This window comes from Schistocerca americana, chromosome 4 (assembly GCF_021461395.2).
Source record: "Schistocerca americana isolate TAMUIC-IGC-003095 chromosome 4, iqSchAmer2.1, whole genome shotgun sequence".
NCBI lineage: Eukaryota > Metazoa > Arthropoda > Insecta > Orthoptera > Acrididae > Schistocerca > Schistocerca americana.
The window spans coordinates 229,412,133-229,438,368 of record NC_060122.1 but is presented as its reverse complement, the minus strand read 5'-3'; the positions used below and the strand labels follow the sequence as shown (position 1 = coordinate 229,438,368).

General features: G+C 41.6%; 1 protein-coding gene across 1 annotated transcript in view; it reads right to left on the bottom strand.

The window, feature by feature from the left end:
* Positions 1–1,204: 1,204 nt before the first annotated feature.
* Positions 1,205–26,236, bottom strand: part of LOC124613369 (trypsin-1-like) — a 48,936-nt gene continuing 23,904 nt past the window's right edge. The window contains exons 5-8 of the mRNA XM_047142069.1: positions 22,062–22,270; positions 2,979–3,181; positions 1,549–1,603; positions 1,205–1,413 (exon numbers count right to left, since the gene is read on the bottom strand). Coding sequence (XP_046998025.1) covers positions 1,295–1,413; positions 1,549–1,603; positions 2,979–3,181; positions 22,062–22,270 — 586 coding nt within the window. The 3' untranslated portion in view covers positions 1,205–1,294. The remainder of the gene's footprint in view (positions 1,414–1,548; positions 1,604–2,978; positions 3,182–22,061; positions 22,271–26,236) is intronic.

Below are 26,236 nucleotides of genomic sequence, written 5' to 3'. Positions count from 1 at the left end.
TATCATTTAAGAGTGGCTCATCAAGTTAGAAACTTAAAAGTTAACACTAGTGGTAAAGATATAAATGTTTTATACAAAAAACTGATATGTAAATGTAACACTGTACTAAATAAAATATACCTCTATTTACTAATATACACAACAAATGCCTATCTTCCTCTCAGAGGCAGTACATTCATCACAATAAATGATAAAGAAACAATTTTTTTTACTCGCATTTTTATAGATATGCTCCATACAATTGTTTATACATTTGAGGACCATATACATTATCATGACTATTTCTGGCCACTGATGATTACCCCTCAAAATACAAAGGGGGGGGGGGGGAGGGAGGGTTCATTATGCTCATATTTTGAAAATAGTGAAATCTAATTTATTGCGTTGTATTTTAAAATTTTTAAAAAAATTATTTATTTTAATGAGTTCTTCTGCCAGATTTCAAAAATATTTAAATTTTTCAGTTAAACTTAACCCAAAAATTTAAGTTGTAGTAGTAGATGTCACTTTTCCCAATGACGACCATATTATTTTTTCAGATTTAGGACTTTATTTACACATCAATATCTCTTTAAAAAGTCTACAAAAATCCATGACATTTGCACTTTTACAATTTTTTTCTTATGGTGGCCGTAAGTACCCCAACCCTCCCTCAGTAGTACCCACTGCTGAAAGTGCGTTGATATTCCCAAGGGTGCACTAAATGATTTTTTAAGGTTCAGGATCCTACTTAAACAGAATATACTTTAGAAAAGCCTCTCTCGCTACTGTGCATTAAGAAAAATACATTGGTATTGCTAGGGTTAAGGCCTGCTTTCACCATCTGCTGAAAAGGCAGTTTCAAACTGATTATAGTGTGATGAAATGGACTAGAACAAAGGTAATCATTCCATCAAAGAGATTATAATTAAATATTCAGGTAGCACAAGTTCACTTTAAATTAATTGAAGGAATCAGCTGAGGTTTTTTTATCTGTTGTACATACTGTCAGAAATGTGATTCAGAACTTTACAAACCTAAAATTTCACTTTAACATAAAGGATAGTATGAATATATATCTCCAACAGTTATGTTATTATGTAACATACATCAAACTGAAACATGTAACTATGATATTTCATTTCTTCACCATCATCTTCTATGGAAAGCAAAATATTTGTTGAAAATAACAAGAAAATAAATCATAAACATAAAGTTGCATGTGTCTTTCCAATTTGGATGCACCATATTTTGCATTATACAGTTATTAATTGTTTGTAATAATGTTGAATATTCTTGTAGCAGCTTTTTCTTATTAACTGCAGAAACAGCTGTCCACTGTGTTCCTAGTAATCCAAGTGATGTATCTATTGACCCGAGTATACACTCCTGGATAATTTGGCTGTGCACAGCCTTCACCCCAAGACACCACTCCTGAAACAGAGATGCAGCAATGTCAGCAACTGCTAATACTATTTTGGTCAGTTAATTGTGGTTGGAGGTGCTACAAGAGCAGTAGCAGTATGCAACAGCTTATTGTAATTGAAAAGTAATAGTCTAACAACTCACCAACAAGGTGATGCAGTGTATCATTCTTGATATGTAGTGGACCACCACTGTCTCCCTGTGAACACAACCACTAATTATAGTGTTTCCTATCATTGATGAAAGATTTTTGTAGCATATTATTTTTTTGGGAAGTGCAAAATGTCTTTGTATCTACTATAAGCACTGTAATTTTTTGAAATAAAATGTAGAATGATGAATTTCAATGAAATAAAAATGAACATGATTATTATATTTGGCTAAACATGAGATTGAATATAAAATTATCCTTATAAAATAACGAGATTTCACAAACTTTCCACTATGCCACTTCTCAATGCAGTTTTGAGTGAACCCATGGGCCTATTAATGTATCATATGCTCAGGAATTGAAAGTGCTGAGAAAAACTGTAACGTAATGCTAGCTCGATAGGGTATGGACTCATAGCCAAGTTTGCAGTTATTCATAACACCTCTTGAATTGAGACGAATTTGGTAGAAAGTTTACCACTAAGGCTGAACTCCAAATACTGTAATGTGAACGACAGGTACCCAGTCTCATTTTTGTTTTTTTGCGTGTCCTGTTACTTCTAACAAAAGCTTACTTGAAGGCAAGGAAAACAGGCAGAAAATGTATGCTGACATCCACACAATGCCAGTATGTCTTCCTTTTGGTGAGCAGCTTTCACACAAAAAAATATAATCCATTCTAAATCCCCCACATTAATTTAAAGTTTTGCATAGTGGTAAACAGATACAGTGTCACAGTATGAACCATGTGGAACCCACGAAAAATCAATATTAGGCTGACTTCTTCAGTTAAGTATTCACTGAGATCCACTGTTTTGTGTGCTGATCCATTACATGCATATAACATATGTAAAGATCTTTCATAATCAGCCTAGTTTGGTCATTCAGATGCAAGTATCAACTATACCAAACTAGTCTGTGGTAAGCAATATATCCATACAATGTATATTGTGTTGTTTGACTTAATACTGCAAGCCTATCCTGAATGACAATAGTGTAATTCATCTTCTGTACTTTTAGTTCCATTTTATACTACTCTTTTTTCATATTTGTGAGTGTACTGAGAGAGAGTATGTCACTGTATTCATGTTCAACAACTTTAAATCATGCTAAAAATGATTATAAGAAAAATGCACATTATTTATCAAAAATTATAGAAGGATCGAATACACACACACACACACACGCACACACACACACACACACACACACACACACACACACACACTCTAGGAAAACGCAAATAATATGTGGCACTTAGCTACCTTGCTGCACAACATATGTTCCTCAACACACGATTTTGATGAACATAATTAACATGTAGATATTTTGCTTTATAGTTATGAAGAACCATAGGTCAGGGATTTTGCCTTCTTCAGCCTAATTATTTCTGGAGCTAAGAACAAACTGAGACAGACCCATACCTGGCAGGAATCCTTCTTGCCCTCTGGGTATCCAGCACACATCATGTTTTCAGTGATGCGCTGCTGGCCATACGCAGTCTTCCGGCACTCTGAATTGGCCATGATGGGCACTGTCACTTCACGCAGCTGCGATGATGGCTGGCCCAATGGTTTTGTTACACCCCAGCCTGTTACCAGACCCTGCTCCCCAGTGAAGCTGTGGCCTGCACAGACACCATAGGTTACACAGAGTACCACTGATTGTACCTCCAACAACATACACACCACTATCGATGAAAGTGTCCTTGATAATAGACAACATGTTGTCATGAGACATCCTGCAACTGTATTTTCTTAAAGTATTTATTTCCTCTATCTCAGTTGCAAGTAGTCATACATGATTACTGGTTTCACTCAATTAATGATCATCTTCAGATGTATAAAAGTAAATATTAAAAAGCATCTATTTTGAGTAGATAACATAAACTGAAAATATTTAAAATTAAAAATTCTTAAAATTAGACTTGATTAATCACATGCTCTGAAAAAAAATCTATTAAAGACCTAATGGCATAAGCTGTAAAATTAAAGGAATAGCACTATACCAGACTAGTACACCACTCAATTGTATACTGGATAGCATCAAAACTAGTGAACATTTGTGGTAATTCTAACTGAGACTATTAAAATATATGTATTAAAAAAGTGTCCTGGTTCAATTTTTTAAACGCTGTCATCATTGCTAGATCAGTTAGCTTTATACAGAATATATACAAACTGTAAGTGCACTTAAATTTTTCAAGTGCAAGTTATGGATCCATGGGTGTCTACAGAAACTTTTCCAGTATGGGAAGGGGGTGCAAGTCTCAAAAATTGCCATTTTGTTATATAAATGAGTTGGTCAGTTTTGAGATTTGTCATGCCATAAGAACTAATCTGGATTAGTCAGTCTCGTCTGGCTGTGTGTCCTATTATTTCCGTGGAAATTCTTTATTCTTTCGTAGTTTGCTAAATATTCAAGTACATATTAGTATTCACAATGTGGATTTTTAGAATTTTTAATGGTGCATCAATTTCTCTAAAAGTGTAGACTTCAACGCAGTCATTAGTACAGCTGTATCTTTGTGATTCAAGAAATGGAAAACAAAGATATAGCTAAACTAATGGCTGCCTTAGGTATAGCCATCTTCTTGGGCCAAAAAGTAGGATAACTATGAAACATCAAAAGTTATCATTTTCAAGACCAAATTTTTCCTCTGACAAAGATGGAGGATGTAAACAATTATACATGAAAAATAGCAACCTGCCTCACTGAAATTCTTCCATCAAATCTTTTTCCTATTTAATTTGCTGGAGCTAATATAAATATAAGAAATAAGAATGGCTGATGACAGTGTTTTCTCAAAAACCATTCCAAAATTAGTTTCATAAAATTAAACTTCACTCTAAATCTCCTCAAAAAGTTTTCAGTGTTATCAACTATGAATACCTGAAAAATAAATATTCACATGGTCATGATGAAAAAAGTAGAAAATAAAGAAATTTTCAGAAGTTCACAATGCAGCAAGTTACTTGTGAAATTAATCATTTCATAGCAAGGTGCGATTTGCGCTTTTACCAGTGTGGGGGATGTCTTAGGGGGTTAGTAGAATTATGTATGTTACTAGCTTGGACCATGGCATTACGCATGGTTAAACAGCTATTTATAAATAGATGTTAATGCCAAGACTCACTATTCACACGTATGCACTATCAGAAAGGCCATCCCTTGTTATATCTTTAAAAGTACATTATAGGTAAAGCTTATTTACAAAATCATCTATATGCAGGCATACGAGGGGAATTCAAAAAGTAGAGGCACATTTGTGAAAAGCTGTACTTATTTTGATGATAGAAAACTGAAAAATATTAATAGTATTAATAGTAAGACTTATTAAAAACTTTCAGTGTTCGGCTCCACAAATTTAAACTATATGTAAAGTTTTACTCCAGTGCGTGGGAAATAAACATCCCAGGCTGGGATGCATAAACTAAAACCAGAGGAGGGGATGGTCTGATGCAGAGAAGGGGGGGGGGGGAATCCCCCCCCCCCCATCCCCCCCTGCAAATCGCACACTGTTTCATAGGATTACTTTCCCACATTAATGCAAAGATGTAGTCAAGCCACTCCACAAAAAAGAAGACAAAATATAAGTGAAGAGCTACCAACTCATCTCATCGTTGTCAGTATTCTAAAAAAATATATTGAAAAGCTATGTACAATAGGCTTGATAAAAAAACATAGTGCACTCAGTACAAAACTGCTTGGATTTCAGAAAGGACTTTCAACTGAACAGGCTATATTTATCCTGACAGATGATAAACTAGAATCAATTAATCAGAAACTATTTCCTTTGGGAATATTTTAAGAACAATCAGAGATGTTGTAACATTAGATTATGTTTTGTGTCCTCTGCTTGTTTTAATATATTTATTTATAATAAAATATTTTCCATTTCTTTAAAGGAGCACACTGGTTGCCTTGGAGCACTGCAGAGGCCGCAGACCGGTATAAAGCACTCATGTTACCTTAAACCACTGGCAAAAGTCATGGCAGTGAAGTGGCATGTATGAGCCAGATGGTTGCACAGAATCAACACACTAAGATGGTTCGATGTGGATATGTAACAGAATGGCAGAAAGGAGCTATTGTGTTTGGAAACGTTTATTATTCCACCATGAAGAAAGTTGCCTTTTTTTGGTGTATCAATGCAGACTGTCCAACGTATGAACAGAATAGTGTTTCATTTGCAGCCATGTAACACTTTGTACAAACAGTAGTCACACAAAGATTCTGATGATGAGTGTTCATGCCTTTTCACTGAAAACTGGTTTCAGACTTGACAAGAATTTATGCCGCCAGTGAAAAGAAGCCCATCTCAACTAGTTTTCAAGTGTATATTGCAAAGGCAACTGCACACAATGGATATTCTGAGTCAGGTCTATTGTAGTAGGTCATTGCTCACAGGGCATCCAAAGCTGCATGTTTTCATTAGGCTAAGCAGGACAGTGGTTGACTGGAGGTGTACAGTTGGAAATGATGGAAGGTGTTCAAAGCTCTGGCAGTGCAATGAAGTGTTTAACCTGCAGCATGTGGAGGGTGTATTTCAGGCTGTAGGTGGTTCCTTGGATGTTTGGGGCTGTTTTTCAGACCATGACTTGGGCCAACTCATTCAGATTGCAATGGATATGAAATAGGTTGTTTGTTTCCATATTCTTGGTGACTAAGTGTTGCTCTTTCTTCCACATCTTCTTCATGAGTATGCTGTGGACATTCATGTCTTCCTACATGACAACAGCTGTTTTTTTTTTGTGGTTTTAGGGCGCACAACTTCAACGGTCATTAGCGCCCAGACTACGTTAGGAATGCACCGCGAGGCACAAGTTTAAAACAGCAACTAAAAGGGAAAACACGATAAAAGATCGACAGGCATAGGATTAAAAAAACAGCATAATCAAATATCCTTAGACAGGTTGGTCAAGTTGATAAAACGAAGAATGCGAGCAGCTGCTCCTGGGTCATCCGCTAAAATGGCATCGAGAGTACATGGCAGGCCAAGATCAAGACGCAGTGTAGTAAAATCTGGACAGGACGTTAATATGTGGCGGACCGTCAGCAATTGCCCACATGGGCAGAACGGCGCCGGCGCAGCCGTCAGTAGATGGCGATGGCTGAACCGGCAGTGTCCAATTCGTAACTGGGCCAAAACTACCTCCTCCCGCCGAGAGGGGCGTGTGGAGGACGTCCAAGCCGCGGGAAGAGGTTTCAAGGCCTGAAGCTTGTTGTCCGTAAGTGCAGCCCAATCGGCATGCCACAGCGATAAAATGCGCCGACAAATGACCCTGCTACAATCTGATGAAGGGACACAACAAGAAGCTGTCCGAGGCTGGAGGACCGCAGCCTTGGCCGCGGCATCTGCAGCTTCGTTCCCAGGGATACCGACATGGCCAGGAACCCACATAAAGCTAACCGGAGAACCATCGTCCACCAGCTGCTGAAGAGAGCGTTGGATCCGGTGCACGAAAGGGTGAACCGGATACGGATCACTGAGGCTCTGGATGGCGCTCAGGGAATCGGAGCAGATGACATAAGCAGAATGTCGGTGGCGGCGGATGTAAAGAACAGCCTGGTAGAGGGCAAAGAGCTCAGCTGTGAAGACCGAACAATGGCCATGGAGCCGGTATTTGAAACTTTGTGCCCTGACAATAAAAGAACAACCGACCCCGTCATTGGTCTTAGAGCCATCTGTATAAATGAAGGTAATATTAATGAACTTCGAACGAAGTTCGACAAAACGGGAGTGGTATACCTAACCGGGGGTAACCTCCTTTGGGAGCGAGCTGAGGTCAAGGTGAACGCGAACTTGAGCCTGGAGCCAAGGTGGCGTGTGGCTCTCGCCCACTCTAAAGGTTGCAGGGAGTGAAAAATCAAGGTGTTGAAGGAGGCGACGAAAGCGAACTCCAGGGGGTAGCAGGGCAGAGACATAAAACCCATATTGACGATCGAGAGAGTCGTCAAAAAAGGAACGATAAGACGGGTGGTCGGGCATTGACAGTAGCCGACAGGCATACCGACAAAGCAGTATATCGCGCCGGTAGGGCAGTGGCAATTCACCGGCTTCAGCATGAAGACTCTCGACGGGACTAGTATAAAATGCTCCGATCGCAAGACGTAAACCCCGATGTTGTATGGAGTTGAGGCGGCGTAAGATGGACGGCCGTGCAGAGGAGTATACGAAGCTCCCATAATCCAGCTTTGAGCGGACGATCGACCGATATAGGCGAAGTAGGACGGTTCGATCCGCTCCCCACGACATACCACTGAGAACACGGAGGACATTTAGAGAACGGGTACAACGGGCAGCCAAATAAGATACATGTGGAGACCAGCTAAGTTTCCTGTCAAATGTAAGACCTAAAAATTTTGTTGTCTCCACGAATGGGAGAGCAACGGGACCGAGTCGTAAGGACGGTAGGAGAAACTCTTTGTAGCGCCAGAAGTTAATACAGACCGTCTTCTCGGCAGAAAAACGGAAGCCATTGGCGACACTCCAGGAGTGAAGATGGTAAAGAGAACGCTGAAGACAGCGCTCCAGGAAACATGTACGCTGCGCGCTGCAATAGATGGTAAAATCGTCCACAAAAAGGGAGCCTGATACATCAGCTGGGAGGCAATCCATTATTGGATTGATCGCTATGGAGAAGAGAGCGGCGCTCAAAACTGAGCCCTGTGGCACCCCATTCTCCTGGCGAAAGGTGTCCGACAGGACAGAACCCACACGTACCCTGAACTGCCGATCCATTAAAAAGGAACGAATAAAAAGAGGGAGGCGACCGCGAAGGCCCCATGTATGCATGGTGCGGAGAATGCCCGCCCTCCAACAGGTGTCGTAAGCCTTCTCCAAATCAAAGAACACAGCCGCGGTCGGGCGCTTCCGCAAGAAGTTATTCATAATGAAGGTCGACAAGGTAACCAGATGGTCAACAGCAGAGCGGCGCCTACGAAATCCACATTGTACATTGGTAAGTAGGCGTCGAGATTCGAGCAGCCAAACCAAACGATAGTTAACCATTCGCTCCATCACCTTACAGACACAGCTGGTAAGCGAGATGGGTCGATAACTGGAAGGCAAGTGCTTGTCCTTCCCCGGCTTAGGAATCGGTACAATAGACTCACGCCAGCATGCGGGAACATGTCCCTCAATCCAGATGCGATTATAAGTACGAAGAAGGAAACCTTTACCCGCAGGAGAAAGGTTCTTCAGCATCTGAATATGAATAGAATCAGGCCCTGGAGCGGAGGACCGTGACCGGGCAAGTGCATTTTCGAGTTCCCGCATGGTGAAAGGGGCATTATAACTTTCACGATTCGAGGAGCGGAAGTTAGGTGGCCTAGCCTCCTCTGCCTGTTTTCTGGGGAGGAAGGCAGGGTGGTAATGAGCGGAGCTCGAAACCTCTGCGAAAAAGCGGCCGAAGGCATTGGAGACATCCTCAGGGGCCACAAGGACGTCATTCGCGACCGTCAAGCCAGAAACTGGCGAGTGGACCTTAGTGCCAGATAGACGGCGCAGGCTACCCCAGACAACAGAAGAAGGAGTAAAACTGTTGAAGGTGCTTGTGAAAGCAGCCCAGCTGGCTTTCTTGCTTTCTTTAATAATACGACGGCACTGCGCACGTAATCGTTTATAAGTGATACAATTCGCCACTGTAGGGTGGCGTTTAAAGGTGCGTAAAGCACGTCGACGAGCACGTAAAGCGTCTCTACAAGCTGCGGTCCACCAGGGGACCGGTACGCGACGTGGAGAAGAAGTAGTGTGAGGGATGGAATATTCAGCAGCAGTGAGAATGACTTCCGTGAGGTGTGCGACCTGACTATCGCAGCTTGTGAAGGTTTGATCCTGAAAGGTCGCCCTGGAAGGGAAGAGCCCCCAGTCTGCTTTGGAGATGTTCCAACTAGCTGAGCACGGAGAGGGGGTATGATGCAGGAGATGGATGACACACGGGAAGTGGTCGCTCGAATATGTATCAGAAAGGGCATACCACTCAAACCGGCGTGCAAGTTGGGTAGTACATATAGAGAGGTCTAAATGGGAATAGGTGTGAGATGTGTCCGAAAGAAAAGTAGGGGCGCCAGTATTGAGGCAGACAAGATTGAGCTGCTAACAGGGAGCCCCTCGGGCAGGATGCTGGAGAGCCCCAAAGGGGATGGTGGGCATTGAAGTCTCCAGTTAACAAAAATGGTGCAGGTTGCATCATGTCTGCCCTGGTAACGGCAGACGACGATGGAGTGTAAGCGGTACAAATAGAAAATGTAAAAGTGGGGAGAGTAATTCGGACGGCAACTGCCTGCAGACCGGTGTGCAATGTGATGGGATCGTAGTAAATATCATCCCGGACCAGCAACATAACCCCTCCATGAGCCGGAATACATACCACAGAGGGTAGGTCAAAACGCACAGAGGTGTAGTGTGCCAAAACAATGTGATCGCATGGGCGTAGCTTCGTTTCCTGGAGGGCTACGACGAGCGGACGGTGCAAGCGGAGCAGCAACTTCAAGTCCTCTCGGTTGGAGCGAATGCTGCGAATATTCCAGTGAATAAGTGCCATCGTGAGAAGAAAAGGAAGATGAAAGAAGGGGTCACCTCGAAGGCCGCTGAGGGCCTGGCTTCGAGCGAGTACTGCCGCCGCTATCAGTAGGCGGACAGTCATCGTCCATTGGTTCTATAGGTTCATCGGCCATCTCGTTAAGATGGCCGGGAGGAGGAGCTTAGGAGCTTCCTCCGCCGGTGGACGGCCAGATGTTCGGCTACCAGCGGTGCGGCCAGGCGAAACGGATGACGGCCTGGGGCGGCAGCAGCTGGGTGGCGCAGGAGAAGAAATGCGCCGTGGCGGAGAAGGAGAACTGTGCTTCCTATGAGCCTTCTTGGAAGGTCTTTTAGTGGAAGTACTGGTCGACGGCTGGGAGTTCGAGGTACGTAGGAAGTCTGCACGGGACGGTTCCTTCTTGAAGGCCCGTGCATCTGACTTCTGGGTCTTCGTCTTGGCAGAAGCTGATGAAGGTGCTTGTGTTGGAGGGGTGACGGGAGGAAGAGGAGACGTCGACCGCGCGATCTTAGCACTGGCCGAACGGACGACCGTGGTGCTGATGGCCAGATCGCATGTCTGCGTCGCCACCTCTCTGGTAGTCCGAGGAGAGGCGAGGACAGTACTGTATTTTCCCGCTGGGAGCAGCGTGGGCTTCCTACTAGCAAATAGCTTGCGAGCAGCCGAGGTGGACACTTTCTCTTTGACCTGAATTTCTGGGATACAGCGTTCTTCCTTGTAGATGGGACAGTCGCGGGAGGACACTGCATGGTCACCCTGACAGTTCACACAATGAGGAGACGGAGGTGGACAGTCACCCTCATGGGCATCCCTGCCACAAGTGACACATTTAGCTGCATTGGAACAAGACTGGCGAGTGTGATTAAAACGCTGACACTGGTAGCAGCGCGTAGGTGTCGGGACATAGGGGCGAACAGAAATAACCTCGTAGCCCGCTTTGATACGCGACGGCAGCTGAACACTGTCAAAGGTCAAGAAAAGTGTCTGGGTCAGTACAAGGTCATTGTTGACCTTTTTCATGACCCTATGGACAGCCATCACGCCCTGCTCAGCGAGGAAAGACTGAATCTCCTCGTCAGTCAATCCGTCGAGTGATCGAGTATATACCACACCACGAGACAAATTCAAAGCGCGGTGAGCCTCCACCCAGACAGGGAACGTGTACAGGAGTGTGGCCCAAAGCAGTTTTTGTGCCTGAAAGGCGCTCTCAGTTTCTAGTAACAAGGTACCATTACACAACCTGGTACACGACTTGACAGATCCGGCTATGGCATCTACGCCCTTCTGGATAACGAAAGGGTTGACAGAGGAAAACTCCTTGCCGTCCTCTGATCGAGAAACTACGAGGAACTGTGGGGCAGGCGGTAGTACTTTTGTCACTGGTGGCTGGTCAAGTTTCCGTTTATGGGCAGAAGTCGAGAGAGAAGAAGAAGAGAAATCCATTGCGGAGGAATCCCCCATGATTGCCAGCGTGTCCGATGGCGCGCTCCTTCCTTGTGGGGACCCTCTCAGAGGGCACTCCCGCCTTAGGTGAATGTTTACACCTCAGGTCACACCTCCCGAGAAACAGACGGAGGGACCAATCGGCATGGTCAGAAGGTATCAGCTCAGGCAATCACCCCTCCCTGGGCCTGGCCTTTACCAGGGGGTACGTGCTTGCCTTACTCGTCTACCCAGGGCGGGGAATTACGCGTTACCCCGTCACCGGCTACGCGCGCGAACGCGTGGGTCGGCCTTCAGGCGCGCGCAGGGAGGAAGGAAGAAGAGGAAAAAGAAGAGAGAGAGGGAGAGAGAGGACAGACTGTCTCAAACGCCGAGGCGGGGACCAGAGAAGGCAAAGAGAAGAAGGCAATGAGAAGGCAAGGAGAAGAAGACAAGGGAAAGAGTAAGGAAGACAATGAGATGGAGAAGAGCAAAGAAAGGAACCAACCAAAGGAAGGAAGAAACGAGAAGAAGTGAAAAACCAAAATGACCGCAAATAGAGGTCGTGGAACCGTCCGTCTCCGGACGCAGGCGCTAACTACCCCCTTGAGGGGGAGGGACTCCTTTTAATCGCCTCTTACGACAGGCAGGAATACCTCGGGCCTATTCTAATCCCCGGACCCGCAGGGGGGGGGACAATAGCTGTGTTCACGGGGCTCTACGCATACGTTCCTGGTTTGACCACACTCAGGCACCATATTACACTTTGAGTGGCCCACAAAATCACCCAGTCTTAATCCCAAAGAAAATTTCTGTGATTAATTGGAGCAGTGAGTGAAACACAGCATTCTCTGCGGGATCTAATCATTAATGGGTAGCTTCAGTTGGATATGCCATACCTGGAGAAACATTTGCATTCACTTACCATCAAACGAAGCATATTATCAGAGCTAGATGCAATGTTATATGATCTATCAGACTAAAGATAGGGAGATACTGAATGAAAAGTGCTTGGCTGTCAAAAGGACAATGTATGAGGTCTTCAATGACTTCCGTATCGGAATATTATTGAAGGATTTCTCACACAACCGAAAGGAATCGCAGTCGTACATAAAGAGTGTTAATGGTACCAAAGTTAGTATCCAGGCACTCACGGATGAAAGCAGAAACAGAAATGTGGAACCGTTTTCAAATTTTCCTTTACAAATGAGGATCCAGGAGTATTGCTCCAGTTTAATTCTTGCACCACTGCAAAGATGAGTGATATAGATATTACTGTCAGTAGTGTTGAGAAACAGCTGAACCCACTAAAACTCAACAAAGCTCCAGGGACCGATAGGATCCCATCGGATCCTGAATTGTATTTATGTTGTGGCTGAGTTAGCTATACCATAGATATCTAAAACGAAAGACCATCGCCAGCTGTTGGAAGGAAACAAAGGTCACACCCATCTACAAAAAGGGAAACAGAAGAAGTGATTGACAAAACTACCACTCAACATCCTTGACATCTATTAGTTGCAGAATATAAGAACATATTATGAGGTCCAATGTAATGAGGTATCTTGAACAGAATTACCTCATTCATGTCAGTCAGCACAGATTTCAAAAATATTGATCAAGTGAAACGCTACTCATACTTTCCTCACATGACATCCTGAAAGTCATGGATCAAGGCAGTCAAGGAGATGTGCTATTTCTTGATTTCCAAAAAGTGTTTGACTCAGTACCATATCTGCAGTTATTATCAAAAGTATCGTCAAAGGGGTAGCAAGCAAAATTCATGGCTGAATTGACGATTTTTTGGTAAAGAGGGTGCAGCATGTTGTCTTGGATGGAGAGTAATCAACAGATGTAGAAGTAACTTTGGGTGTGCTCAAGGGAATTGTCTTAGGATCCTTGTTTTGTGGATGATGCAGTTATCTATCATGATGTACTATCTGAGAAAAACTGCACAATTGTTAAGTTAGACCTTAATGAGATTTCAAAGTGATGCAGTGACTGGGAACTTTTTTCTTTAGTGTTCGAAAATGTAAAATTGTGCACTCGACAATGAAAAAAATGTAATATCCTATGACTACAGTAACAACGAATCACAGTTGGAATCAATCAATCCACAAAACTATTTGACAGTGACAACGAATCATAGTTGGAATCAGTCAACTCACAAAAATGTGTGAATTTAACACATTGTGAAGATATGAAATAGAATGATCACGTAGGGTCAGTCGTAAGTAAAACAGCAGCAGACTTCAGTTTATTGGCAGAATACTAGGGAATGCAATCAATCTACAAAGGGCATCGCTTAAAAATCACTCATGTGATCTATCCTAGAATATTGTCCAAGTGTGTGCGATTCATACCAAATAGGACTAACATAGAATATTGAACATATACAGAGAGGGGCAGCATGAATAGTCACCATTTTGTTTGATCCATAGGAGAGTATTAGAGATCCTGAAGAAACTGAACTGGCAAAAATAATGGTTCAAATGGTTCTGAGCACTATGCGACTTAACTTCTGAGGTCATCAGTCGCCTAGAACTTAGAACTAATTAAACCTAACTAACCTAAGGACATCACACACATCAATACCCGAGGCAGGATTCGAACCTGCGACCGGAGCGGTCGCTCGGTTCCAGACTGTAGCACCTAGAACCGCTCGGCCACTCCAGCTGGCTGAACTGGCAAACATTTGAGGATAGATAGAAACTATCTCGAGAAAGCCTACATACAAAGTTTCAGGAATTGGCTTTAAATAATGACTAAGAATATACAACCTCCTAAGTACCACTCCAGTAACGATCATAAGAACAGGATTAAATGAATTACAGAGGCGCGGAGGCATTTAAACAGGCATTCTTCCCACACTCCATGCTTGAGTGAAATGAGAAGAAGGCCAAATAACTGGTGCAGTGGGAAATACCCTCTGCCATGCACTTCACAGTGATTTGCAGAATATGGATGTAGATGGAGATTAGTGTGAAGTCTGATTGCAGTGGTTAATTTTTACTCTTTATGGTTATGTGAATTTTCTTTCACTGGCATCGTTACAAGACTCAAAATTTGTCCTTTTTGTAGGCGATAGAAATATGTACCAGCTCCATCACTGCAGTGGAAGGTAAAAAAAATACTTGAAATATTGATAGATTGTTCAAGACAAGCAGATTACCTTTAGATTTTGGAATTACTTAGTACATATAAGTCAGTGTTACTCATAGAACCTCACAAACTGTTACTAAGGACTAATGAAAATTGAAATACTAGAAGTAGAAACTATTATGTTTTCGACACTACAGATAAATCAGAACTTTAATTAAAAATTGCTTGGAATTAATACTGTTCTTTGGGTCAGTTTCAACCGCAATACCGGTATGAGTTTTTACCAGTGACCGTCTGGCGGAGGGGGAAGGGGAGTGGGGGTTCTACCTGTATCGAATCATTCACCCTATGATTTTAAGTTACCCATGCCGGACAGGGATGTTTATTTCCCGATCACTGGATATATAAAACTTAACATTTAATTTAAATTTGTAGATACGTACGCAGAAAGTATCAATAAACTGTTATTATTAACATATTGTGGAAAAAGCGTTGTGTGTTTAAGCATTTCAAACTGACCCGTCGATCTCATGTTGTTATTGTCGCTATTATCTGAGCTCCACCGTCCCTTACTTCCCAGCCTGCGAAGCAGGTAGTGGTGGCAGCCGTAGCACACTTGCGTGAGCAGCGGTTGAAAACTAAGCAAAGCTACCTGGCGGGCGGGATGCGACAGCCTTGACTTTGCTAGCCGCGGACCACGTGGGTCGAGCTTAACGCAGCTTTTCCAGTATCGTGTATGCGAAATTAATTTGTGTTGTTCGGTTGTTCACTCGCGTCCGGAAAAGATGCGGCGATCTCCACTCGTTCCCGCTTTGGTAAGATTGTTAGTGAGCTAAGTGCGTGCAGGCCTGAAAGAACTACGAAATTTTAGCTGGTTTTCTAACAAAGCAAAATTTCGTAATTCCTTAAGAGCAGTGCGTTGCCAGATACGTGTGCAATCGTTGACAACCATGATACTGACAGTGGTGCTAAAAGAATTAAAATAGACTGTGAATCTCAAAAAAAAAAAAAAAAAAAAACTGTAATAATGGTGTTAATAAAGAGAGAGAGAGAGAGTGAATCTTCGGTGACAAACCTGTAAGAAGCCTCAAGGTACGAATGAGAGTAAAAGCAGGCTTGAAATTATAGGAAATTATGTTGCATTCTCACGTTTTCAAAATTGTGGCTGTCTGTAAATGACCAAAACTTGGTAATATACGCAGTGTGTTGAAAAGTTCGTGAACTTAAGTGGAAAGGTGCGTATCGATAACCGATAACGCATTTTTAGCTAGTGTTGAAAGAAAAAAAAACAGTGATCATGAAACGCGCAAATAACACATTAAATGCTTAGAAATCATACATAACAAACAAAAGCGAAGTTTAGAAAAATCCGTCAGTGAAATTTAAAAGTTTTTGGGGAAGCAACATCAATAAAAAGCGACAATTCGTTGTTCAACTATGTAGTTGCTAAACAGAAATTACCATTCAAATCACATCCACAGTAATCGAAGTACAAAAGTGAAATGGTTTATCAGCCGATAATATGTTACACTCTGACCACGCATGACGAAACATTATGTTTGTAGGAGAGCAAAAGGACAAAAAAATATCTTGCTCACCTCGTTATAGAATCGGGTATAAACTTACTATTATAATGGATGGAAGTGCAACCATTTATAATAAAACCTGTTTAATAATAAATGTACGTTTGTCCTTTGAGGGATTTGCTTGTAATTATTTTTTCGATATCGTTGAATTGGAATGTGAGACAGAAGAATGCATTTTCAGAGCACTGTTAGCAGCTCTTGAAAAGTATGAGCCTAAATACGATGTACTAAAAAACCATGTTGTAGGTATCGCAGTAGATGGCGCATCAACAATGCTAGTACCTCACGAAGCAGTAGCAGCTCCACGGGGTAATCATTTACGTACGTAAGGGTTTGACTATCGTGCACTGTATGAACCACAAAATGGAAATAGTTGTCTACGATGTTATGAATGATGTAGCAGTGGTATGCCACATACAGGGTTTTTTAGGTTCCTTGTATACTGTGGCTTCCCGCAGTCCCAAAAATCAGAGGCGGTTACAGGATGTTTCACAAAAATCGTCCTCGCAGCTATTAAAACTGAACTGTTTTTTCATGTGCGTTGGCTGTTTCCTCATGTAATGCCGTTCGATTTCTTCTTGAAAGTCATATTTCTCTTGTCAATCTTTTTGAAAAACTGAGTGATGATGTTTCGCGATCAACTCACGAGAGATCTAAATTTGAAGGGTTGTTATAAAACATCTCACAAAGTGGTTGCTTATAATGAAATTAATCGTACTTTATGAGGCCCAAGAAGTTCTGCAAGTATTATCATTCTACATGCAAAACAGAAATTCTTCAGTCCTTAAAGTGAAACAAGAAATAGACGTGGCCATAAATACTGTTGAAACACTGAAAACAAATGACTCCCCGCAAAAGAGGATGATTGTATAAGAGTTAGAGGAGAAGCGCACCTTCGAAGGAATGATAATTAAAGAACCATCTGGTATTGAATGTAACAAATTTCAGACATTTCGGAAGAACATTTTTCAGTCTTTGGTGGAGAATATAAAAGACTGATCTGTAGACTTGTATTTACGAGGTGCGGCTAGAAAAAAACCGGACTGATGCTGGAAAAAACATTTATTTACAATTATTTACAATTTCATGTTATCTTTTTCAATGTACTCTCCTCCTCGGTCTCTACACCGCTCCATACGAATTTTCCACTGTTCATAGCAATGCTGCAGATCATTTTCGGTAAGTTCATACATTACTTCCGTCGCTTTTTCTTTTGCTGCTTCAACAGTCTCAAATCTAGTTCCTTTCAAAGCTGACTTGACTTTAGGGAAAAGAAAAAAGTCACAGGGGGCCAAATCAGGTGAGTAGGGTGGATGATCTAAGATGGGAATGTTGTGTTTTGCCAAAAACGTCTTCACTGACAACGCACTGTGAGCTGGGGCATTGTCTTGGTGAAGAAGCCATGACTTTTTTCTCCACAAATCGTTCCGTTTTCTCCGTACTCGCTCACGCAGGGTAGCCAGGACGCTAATGTAGTAATGCTGATTCACTGTTTGTCCCTCTGGTACCCAATCAATGTGCACAATCCCTTTGATGTCAAAAAAAAAAAAACAATCATCATTGCCTTGAATTTCGATTTTGACATTCGTGCTTTTTTTGTCGTGGAGAACCAGGAGTTTTCCAATGCATCGATTGGCGTTTAGTTTCGGGATCGTAAGTAAAAAACTACGATTCATCGCAAGTAATAACATTTTGTAAGAAGGTGGGATCACTTTCAATGTTTTCCAGGATGTCAGAACAAATCATTCTTCGGCGTTCCTTCTGTTCAATTGTGAGACACTTTGGAACCATTTTTGAACACACTTGGTTCATGTTGAAACTTTCATGAAGAATCTGCCTAACACTTTCCTTGTCAACTCCTGTTAACTCAGACACTGCTCTGATTGTTAAACGGCGATCTTGTCGAACAAGTTGACCGATTTTTTCAATGTTTGCATCAGTTTTTGCTGACAATGGTCTGCCAGTGCGAGTGTCATCACTGGTGTCTTCGCGGCCATCTTTAAATCGTTTAAACCACTCAAACACTTGTGTTCGCGATAAACAATCATCGCCGTACACTTGTTGTAACATTACAAGCGTTTCACTTGCAGATTTTCCTAGTTTGAAACAAAATTTGATGTTAACACGCTGTTCTTTCTGTACACTCAACATTTTCCGACGCACAGACAAAACGTCAACTACTTAAAACAGACACCACGGGCAGACTGAGTGCAGGAGGCAGATGAAACTCGAGCAGTAGGCGGAGCGAGAGTCACGTGACAGGCCACGCGACTTTCAGCCTTATTGCATTCGTTTTATTGTTTCACCAGTACTAGTCCGGTTTTTTTCTAGCCACACCTCGTATTTTCAGATGCAGCCGCATTAAATTCAGAAACATGGCCTTCATACGATTACGAACGTGTACGTTTTACGGGGACATGTCAATTCCTCGCTTATGTAAGAAGGTGAATTTTAAATTAAGTGAAAGTACATGTGTGTCACTAGGTCAAGATTTTCGAATCTATAAAGAAAATCCACAACATATGCCCGCTTCTGTGAAAGAACTTGTGAAAGCAACCGAAATTATGTCTATATCTACAATTGAATGTGAATGCGGATTTAGTGCCATGATTCTAGCGCTGACTGATCAGAGAAATCATTTACAAATTGCGACACATTCAGATCTATTTTCATTTCAATAAATGGACCTCCTTTGCATTGCTTCGATGCAGAAAAATTTGCAGCAAGATGGATCGAGTCTCAGCACCATTGCGCAGTTCAGAAACCAACTGGCAAACCCTCGAATCTTCAACAGCAGTGTCATTCATCTCGTCTGTTCAGCTAAACTCTGTAAATTTGTGCGTTTACTGTGCAGGTAATATCTTTATAAAATAAAAAAAAAAATAATGAAAGTTAACTAACCTTTACATGATCACTAAGAATACCCCTTCAGAGCTTTGAAATTTCAGGAATAATAACTGAAATGCTTTATTTTCATACGGAAAACAAATAGCTCAAACTAGTATAATGGATCACAAGTTGCAGATAAAGGAGTGTTATTGCACGCCCCATCTGTACAGAAATTGTATTTCGCATAACAGTATCTTTCCTAGAGAAACGTGTTTCGGTTTCATTACCAAAGAATCAAAATCTTACTGAGAAATTCTTGACAAATTTTCAAACAAAATATCGTCGTCATTTTGCACGTCTCACATTAAAACATCTCTGTTGTTTAGGTATTTCTTTTTACCGATAGTCGACTTTGTGTCTTCTTTTTCTGTAGCCTTTTTCTTTTTTCAGAATAAACGCAGCGCAAACTGCCGAGCTAATAAACAGTTCCATAGCAGATAACTGCAGCAAAGAGGCAACATGTGGACACGAGAATGTGCATCTGTATTTGTGTTTTTTCCACTAACTTCTTGTGCGTGCGCTTTTGTTCACGTGCATCTGCGATTGCGCCTGAGAAAAGAGACGTCGTCTGGACATACCTTTACTCCTTCACGCTGACACAACTGAATGGATTCGGATTAAATTTGGAATGGAGGTAGGTTATACCCTGAATTAACACATAGGATTTATATTTTAATGTATATACTATATACCGGTACACGTAGTACCTCGAAGAAAACGATTTATTGACACAAAGCACGGTTTCAGAAAATATCGTTCTCGTGAAACACAACTAGCTCTTTATACTCATAAAGTGATGCTATCGACAGGGGATGTCAGATTGATTCTATATTTTTAGATTTCCAGAAGGCTTTCGACACCGTTCCTCACAAGCGTCTTCTAACCAAACTGCGTGCCAACGGAGTATCACCTCAGTTGTGCGACTGGATTCCTGATTTGCTTTCAGAAAGGTCACAGTTCGTAGTAATAGACGGAAAGTCATCGAGTAAAACAAAAGTAATATCCGGCGTTTCCCAAGGAGGTATTACAGGCCCTATATTGTTCCTGATCTATATTAACGACATAGGAGACAATCCGAGTAGCCGTCCTAGATTGCTTGCAGATGATGCTGTCATTTATCGTTTTGTAAAGTCATCAGACGATAAAAACGACTTGAAAAATGATTTGGATAAGATATCTGTATGGTGCGAAAAGAGGCAATTGACCCTGAATAAGCAAAAGTGTGAAGTTATTCACATGAGTACTAAAAGGAATCAGCTAAATTTCGATTACGCGATAAGTCACACAAATCTGAAGATTGTAAATTCAATTAAATTCTTAGGGATTACAATTACAAATAACCTAAATTGGAACGATCACATAGATAATATTGTGGGTAGAGCAAACCAAAAACTGCGATTCATTGGCAGAACACTTAGAAGGTGCAACAACTAAAGAGACTGCTTACACCACGCTCGTCCGCCCTATTTTGGACTACTGATGTGCAGTGTGGGATCCGCATCAGGTGGGACTGACGGATGACATCGAAAAAATACAAAGAAGGGTAGCTCGTTCTGTATTATCGCGAAATAAGGGAGATAGTGTCATAGACATGATACGTGAATTGGAGTGGCAATCATTAAAACAAAGGCGGTTTTCGTTGCGACGGGATCTTCTCATGAAATTTCAATCACAAGTTTTCTCCTCCGATTGCGAAAACATTCAGTTTGCACCCACCTACATAGGGAGAAATGATCATCACGATAAAAAAAGAGAAATCAGGGCTCGCACAGAAAAATTTAAGTGCTCGTTTTTCCCGCGTGTCATTCGAGAGTGGAACGGTAGAGAGTCAGCTTGGAGGTGGTTCATTGAACCCTCTGCCAGGCACTTACTGTGAATAGCAGAGCAATCACGCACATGCATACGTAAATGTACATGTAATATATAAAGTGGAAACATTGATACCATATATTTCGAAAAATTATTGACTGATTACTTCAAATTTTTATACGATACTCTAATGAACATTCGGATGGACATAGGCAATATATCTTTGTAATATATATGAGGATCAGATTACAGAGAGAAAGGGGAGGAGGTGATGCACAGAGAGAGAGCTGGATGTGAACAACGGTATGAGCTATATGATTTTATGATGTATATAATACACAGTTCCAAGAGGTAACTTTCGACTTGGCTTATACGCATAGTTAGTGAGTATCGGCAGTAACATTTATTCACAAATAACTGTTTAACCATCGATAACATCGTGGGACGAAGATAGTAATTAACTATAGTAACCCACTAGCATATCCCCCATGCTGGTAAAATCATTACTGTTACAGATGATTTAGTAAAGAAGGAACTTGTTTATTCTATCTATTCCCATTTACTAATGAGTTACAGATTTATCAGGCTTAAATACTCTCTGGACGAGGAACTAGAGTGAAAAAAATGTATTGTCGAAGATACAAATATGTACCATACCGTCTAGCCAGCAGAAAATGAGATTTTTTCCCGAGATTCACACAATATCATATCATCACTTGTGACAAAGGACACGACTGTATCATATAACACATCTTATCAGTCCATTTCGCTCAAGAGTTGAAGCAGAAAAACTTCTTGTACGAGTAATGATTTAGGTCTATTCTTGCATCATCCGTTTCTACGTTTTATTTAAATAAAACAGATTTTCACTGGAAGTGACTGTCAGCTTAGGTGATCCTCTGTAGACGAAGACAAGATATACTGTCAAAACTATGCTAAATGTAATGGAAAGACTTTTTTTCAGTCGTCTGTTCATAAACATTACGATTTTCAGCTTGTTTTTCTAAGATGTTAATTCCTAACCTTAACTGTACGTTGATAACGACCCAGAGGCAGTGTTCTGAAGCCAACAGGAAGAAAAACGTCAGTAATTTATCATTCTGAAAATACCAGTAGTGATTATCGCAACAAACGTCTCTTCCTGGTAACTGACCTTTGGTGGGCATGCAGACGGTCCTCAGGTCTCCCTCAATCTTGACGGGTTCGCTGAGCCGGATGAGCGCGATGTCGTTGTTGTAGTTGCTCGAGTCGTAGTGCCGGTGCAAGCGGACCCTCATGACGCGACGCTCGATCACCTCCGTCTCCGACGGCTTGTCCCTGTCATGCTCCAACAGCCGCACGCGGATGCGTCGGTGGTCGAAACTTCCAACAATGATTGCAGAAGAAATATTATACACAGTTTCCGCACTGGTGGTGTATTTGAGATCAGTTCCATTTCTCATTTCTGCATCTATGGTAATGCACTTACAATACTTGTGTACAAGCACGGCTCTAGCCTCTGTAATAACACATATCAAATGGTTGGACTTCCACCTGAAATTTCTGTCTGTACAGCGGACATGTTAGCCGTATTGGAGACCATTTATAATGACATACAGACATTTAAACTCATGCTGATACTTACGGACTCCTAAAGTGTTATATAGAGATTACAAATCCAAAATTCGACAAGCAGACTAACATATTTTGAATATAAGAGAGTGGTTTGAGAAGTCTGGTAAAAAATCAAGAAAAAATGTTTGTTTCGTAAAACAACTCACCTTACTGAAACTTCCTGGCAGATTAAAACTGTGTGCAGGTCCGAGACTGGAACTCGGGACCTTTGCCTTTCGCGGGCAAGTGCTCTACCAACTAAGCTACCCACGCACGACTCACGCCCCGTCCTCACAGCTTTACTTCCGCCAGTATCTCGTGTCCTACCTCGCCCGCGAAAGGCAAAGGTCCCGATTTCGAGTCTCGGTCCGCTGCAGAGTGAAAATCTCATTCTGGAACTCACCTTACTTCTCGACTTAGTCTTCTTTGAGGGATATACGCTTGGTCCAGGAATTCCCCACCTTTTTCATTCCATCGGAAAAGTAGTTTCTTTCAAACTCTGCAAATTACTCGTTGTCTGTACCTACCACTTCCTCTTCGGAGAAAATTTATACCCAGCAAACCAAAATTTCAAGTTAGGCAGCAGGAAGAAGTCACTTGGTGGTGTCTGGTTAATAGGGTGGATGAGGAAGCAATTCAAAGCTCAATTCGTGCTCTTCCACCACTGATGCCTTGGATGATGCATGATGCATTATCCAAGGTAATGAGCAATTTTTGCCTGTCAGCCTTCGTCTTTTTTTAGTCAACACAAGTTTCAGTCAATCCGACAATGAAGCATACTAGGGTCCAGTTATGGTTCTACCTTTTTCCAAGTAATCTGCGAGGATTATTCGTTAAGAACTCCAAAACACGGTGCCTATCACCTTACCAGCTGACAAAATGGTCTTTGCCTCCTTCAGTACACTCTCACCAGCGTTTGTATGTAGTTTTGACTGCCGCTTTCACTCTGCTGTGTAATGATGGACCCAAGTTTCGTCAACAGTCAGAAATCGGCGCCAAAAGTATTGCGGACTGCGATTAAACATCGCCAGACATTACGTTGAAATGTTGTGTCGGCTGCACTTTTGGTCGAATGTGAGCAATCGCGGCACCCACCTCACACAGCTTTTTCATAGCCAATTCTCCGTGCAGGAAATTATGCAATAGCTCAGCTGAGATGCTTACAGTCTCAGCAATCTCACGAATTTTTATTCGGCGGTCTTGCATTACATTATCATGGATTTTGTCAGTGGTTTCCTTTGTGGTAACCTCAGTTTTACGTTCAGAGCTTGCTTCGTTTTCGGTGCTTGTCTGACCATGAATAAATTCGTTAATACAAAAGTAAATGGTCTTCATCTGACGGTGTGAAATTTATCCGATTCTCTTTCGCATTGTGCGGCAGTCCAACACTTCAAAATGGAATTGTTTAGTAACAGCGAGAAACTCGGTTTTCTCCATTTTCAATCGCAGTCGACACACTGACCAATTCAGACGTCTTTCTAAGATGAACTGTACGCTGTACATTGTTGAAATTCATTGCACTATCCTTGGAATAGTTAATCTTACCAACCACGAAGGCGAAACAAAAATTTTCCATTCTTTCACGGAAATTTACCAGACATGTCAAACCACTATTGTATATGGAAACCTTCATAGAAGCAAGTAGAAATGACATGGACGTGCAGTTGCTACAGAGAAAAGGACATTATGAAGTTCAGAGTAATTAAATTAGTAGCAACGAGGAGCATTATGGAAAACTCCGTCCAACATTGTTCCCTCCCACTGATTTCAAACCTGCAATAAGAAAGTTGTTCACCACGATTGGACCGTGAAAGGCATGTAACTCAACAATGTAAGAACAGACACCTAGTAGCCATACAACCGGACATCTCTCCTCTATCGTGTGAAGCTAAGTAAACGTCATGTAACATCTACATTCATAGGATGCTGGGACACGGGTGTTACTCCACACATTTACACGGAATAAAAATTAAAAATTCTAGTTTCTGGACGTTGCGATCAGTATAAAACTGACGTGGCCGATCTGAACAATGTCATACTGATACACACTAGGACAAAGAAGCACAATAAGTACTGCACAGGAAAATGGTTGCAAGGGGTTTTCCCCTTCTCACGAGTGTTGCTTCCTTACTCTATAGACATAAACAAGTACAGTCAGATAGCGGAATACTTAAAAGAAATTATTGTATAGAGTTAACCTTTTATAGGTTTGTGGTTGAACGCATTTAGCTACTGACTGGGAACGATAAGTAGCCAACAAAGCAACCAGTCTCTGTAATCTGATGCCTGTAAACGACCCTATCGCAATCAGCTGCTGATGGGGAACGATAAGTACACAACAAAGCAACCACAAATGAGTTTTGATTGTTTTGTCAACAAGTGGCAGCACTCATTGTACTTTGTGGTCGATAGTGTAACCACAAAGAAGTCGTAGTTTTCAGCGCGTGGACTGCGCAGTAATTTTGCTAGTAAGTCATTACATGTATATAATTAAGTTGGTTTATTACGATTTTAAAGAGTAATGTTGATATGTTGACAGTATTCTGCATCCAGTGTGTGTGTGTGTGTATGTGTGTGTGTGTGTGTGTGTGTGTGTGTGTGTGTGTGACAATACGTACACAGCTCAACTTCCCATGGATTTAGCTAATATTTCGGCTGTAAACAAATATTTCTGCGCAGATTATATGATGTTAATGTGGTACTTCAGCATTTACTTCACACTTTTATCAAATAGTTTCTAAAATAAAGCTTTGCGCTCAGATGTAATAGGCAGTTCTACAGAAGCTGACTTCCACGTTAGTATAGCAAGGTCAGCTTTTTGTAAATAGTGAGTTGCATAGTACACGGAAAGCAGAAGGAGATGTTTGCAATGCATGGACTCCTCGAATTTTGCTCGTAGGTCTTGAAACTTACAACAATTACAGAGTCGTAATATAAATAATACTTTTTACAATTTAGGTCATAGTGCCATTGGGAAAATCAGGCTTGAACCCTTCATAAATAGAACGGCTTCTCTTGGAAGATGCGTTTGATGACATCGGTTTCAATTCTGTGTATGGAGGAGGCTCAGACGCAGAGGACGTTCTAGTGGGAACTTCCAGAGGCAGCAGTGACCACCAAACGGAACTGAGCTTTGATGAAGTTCAGTCAAGCAACGAAGGAATTTAGAATACATTTCTAGTTCAGAATCATATTCTGGAATCTAATATGTCCATAGTTACTCCATATCAGCTGAAGTTTTCTAAACAGGCAATGAATCCATGTCTATATAACACTCAAACATTTTGGCTACCATTTTGGTCTAGAATTCCAGTGAATCTGCATTCCCTTCTATGTGTGACTGATGAAAATTTTCTATTACTTTATTGATGAAACACAGTACATGCATATATACTTTATGAGGAGACTAGCTTTCTTGCTGAGAATACTAAACCTATCTCACATCTAAAATTTAGAGGTATTCTGGCCAATGAACTAATTGCACATTTCTGCTCAAAAACAAAAATGCGACCAACATGCAGCACTAAAATAAGAATTAACAGGTCAAAATTTCAGGAAAAGGTTGCAAGATTCTAAGGGATGCTATTCAGAAATGTGACTGAACATTGTGCCTACAGCATGTACATGAAGGAATGTTCATTTTGCAGCAAACGAAGCAAACCTAAATGTAGTAAATCGCCACGCACTTCTTGCAATGTAGCTTTGTGTATGCAATGCATTGGACTCATCCATCAT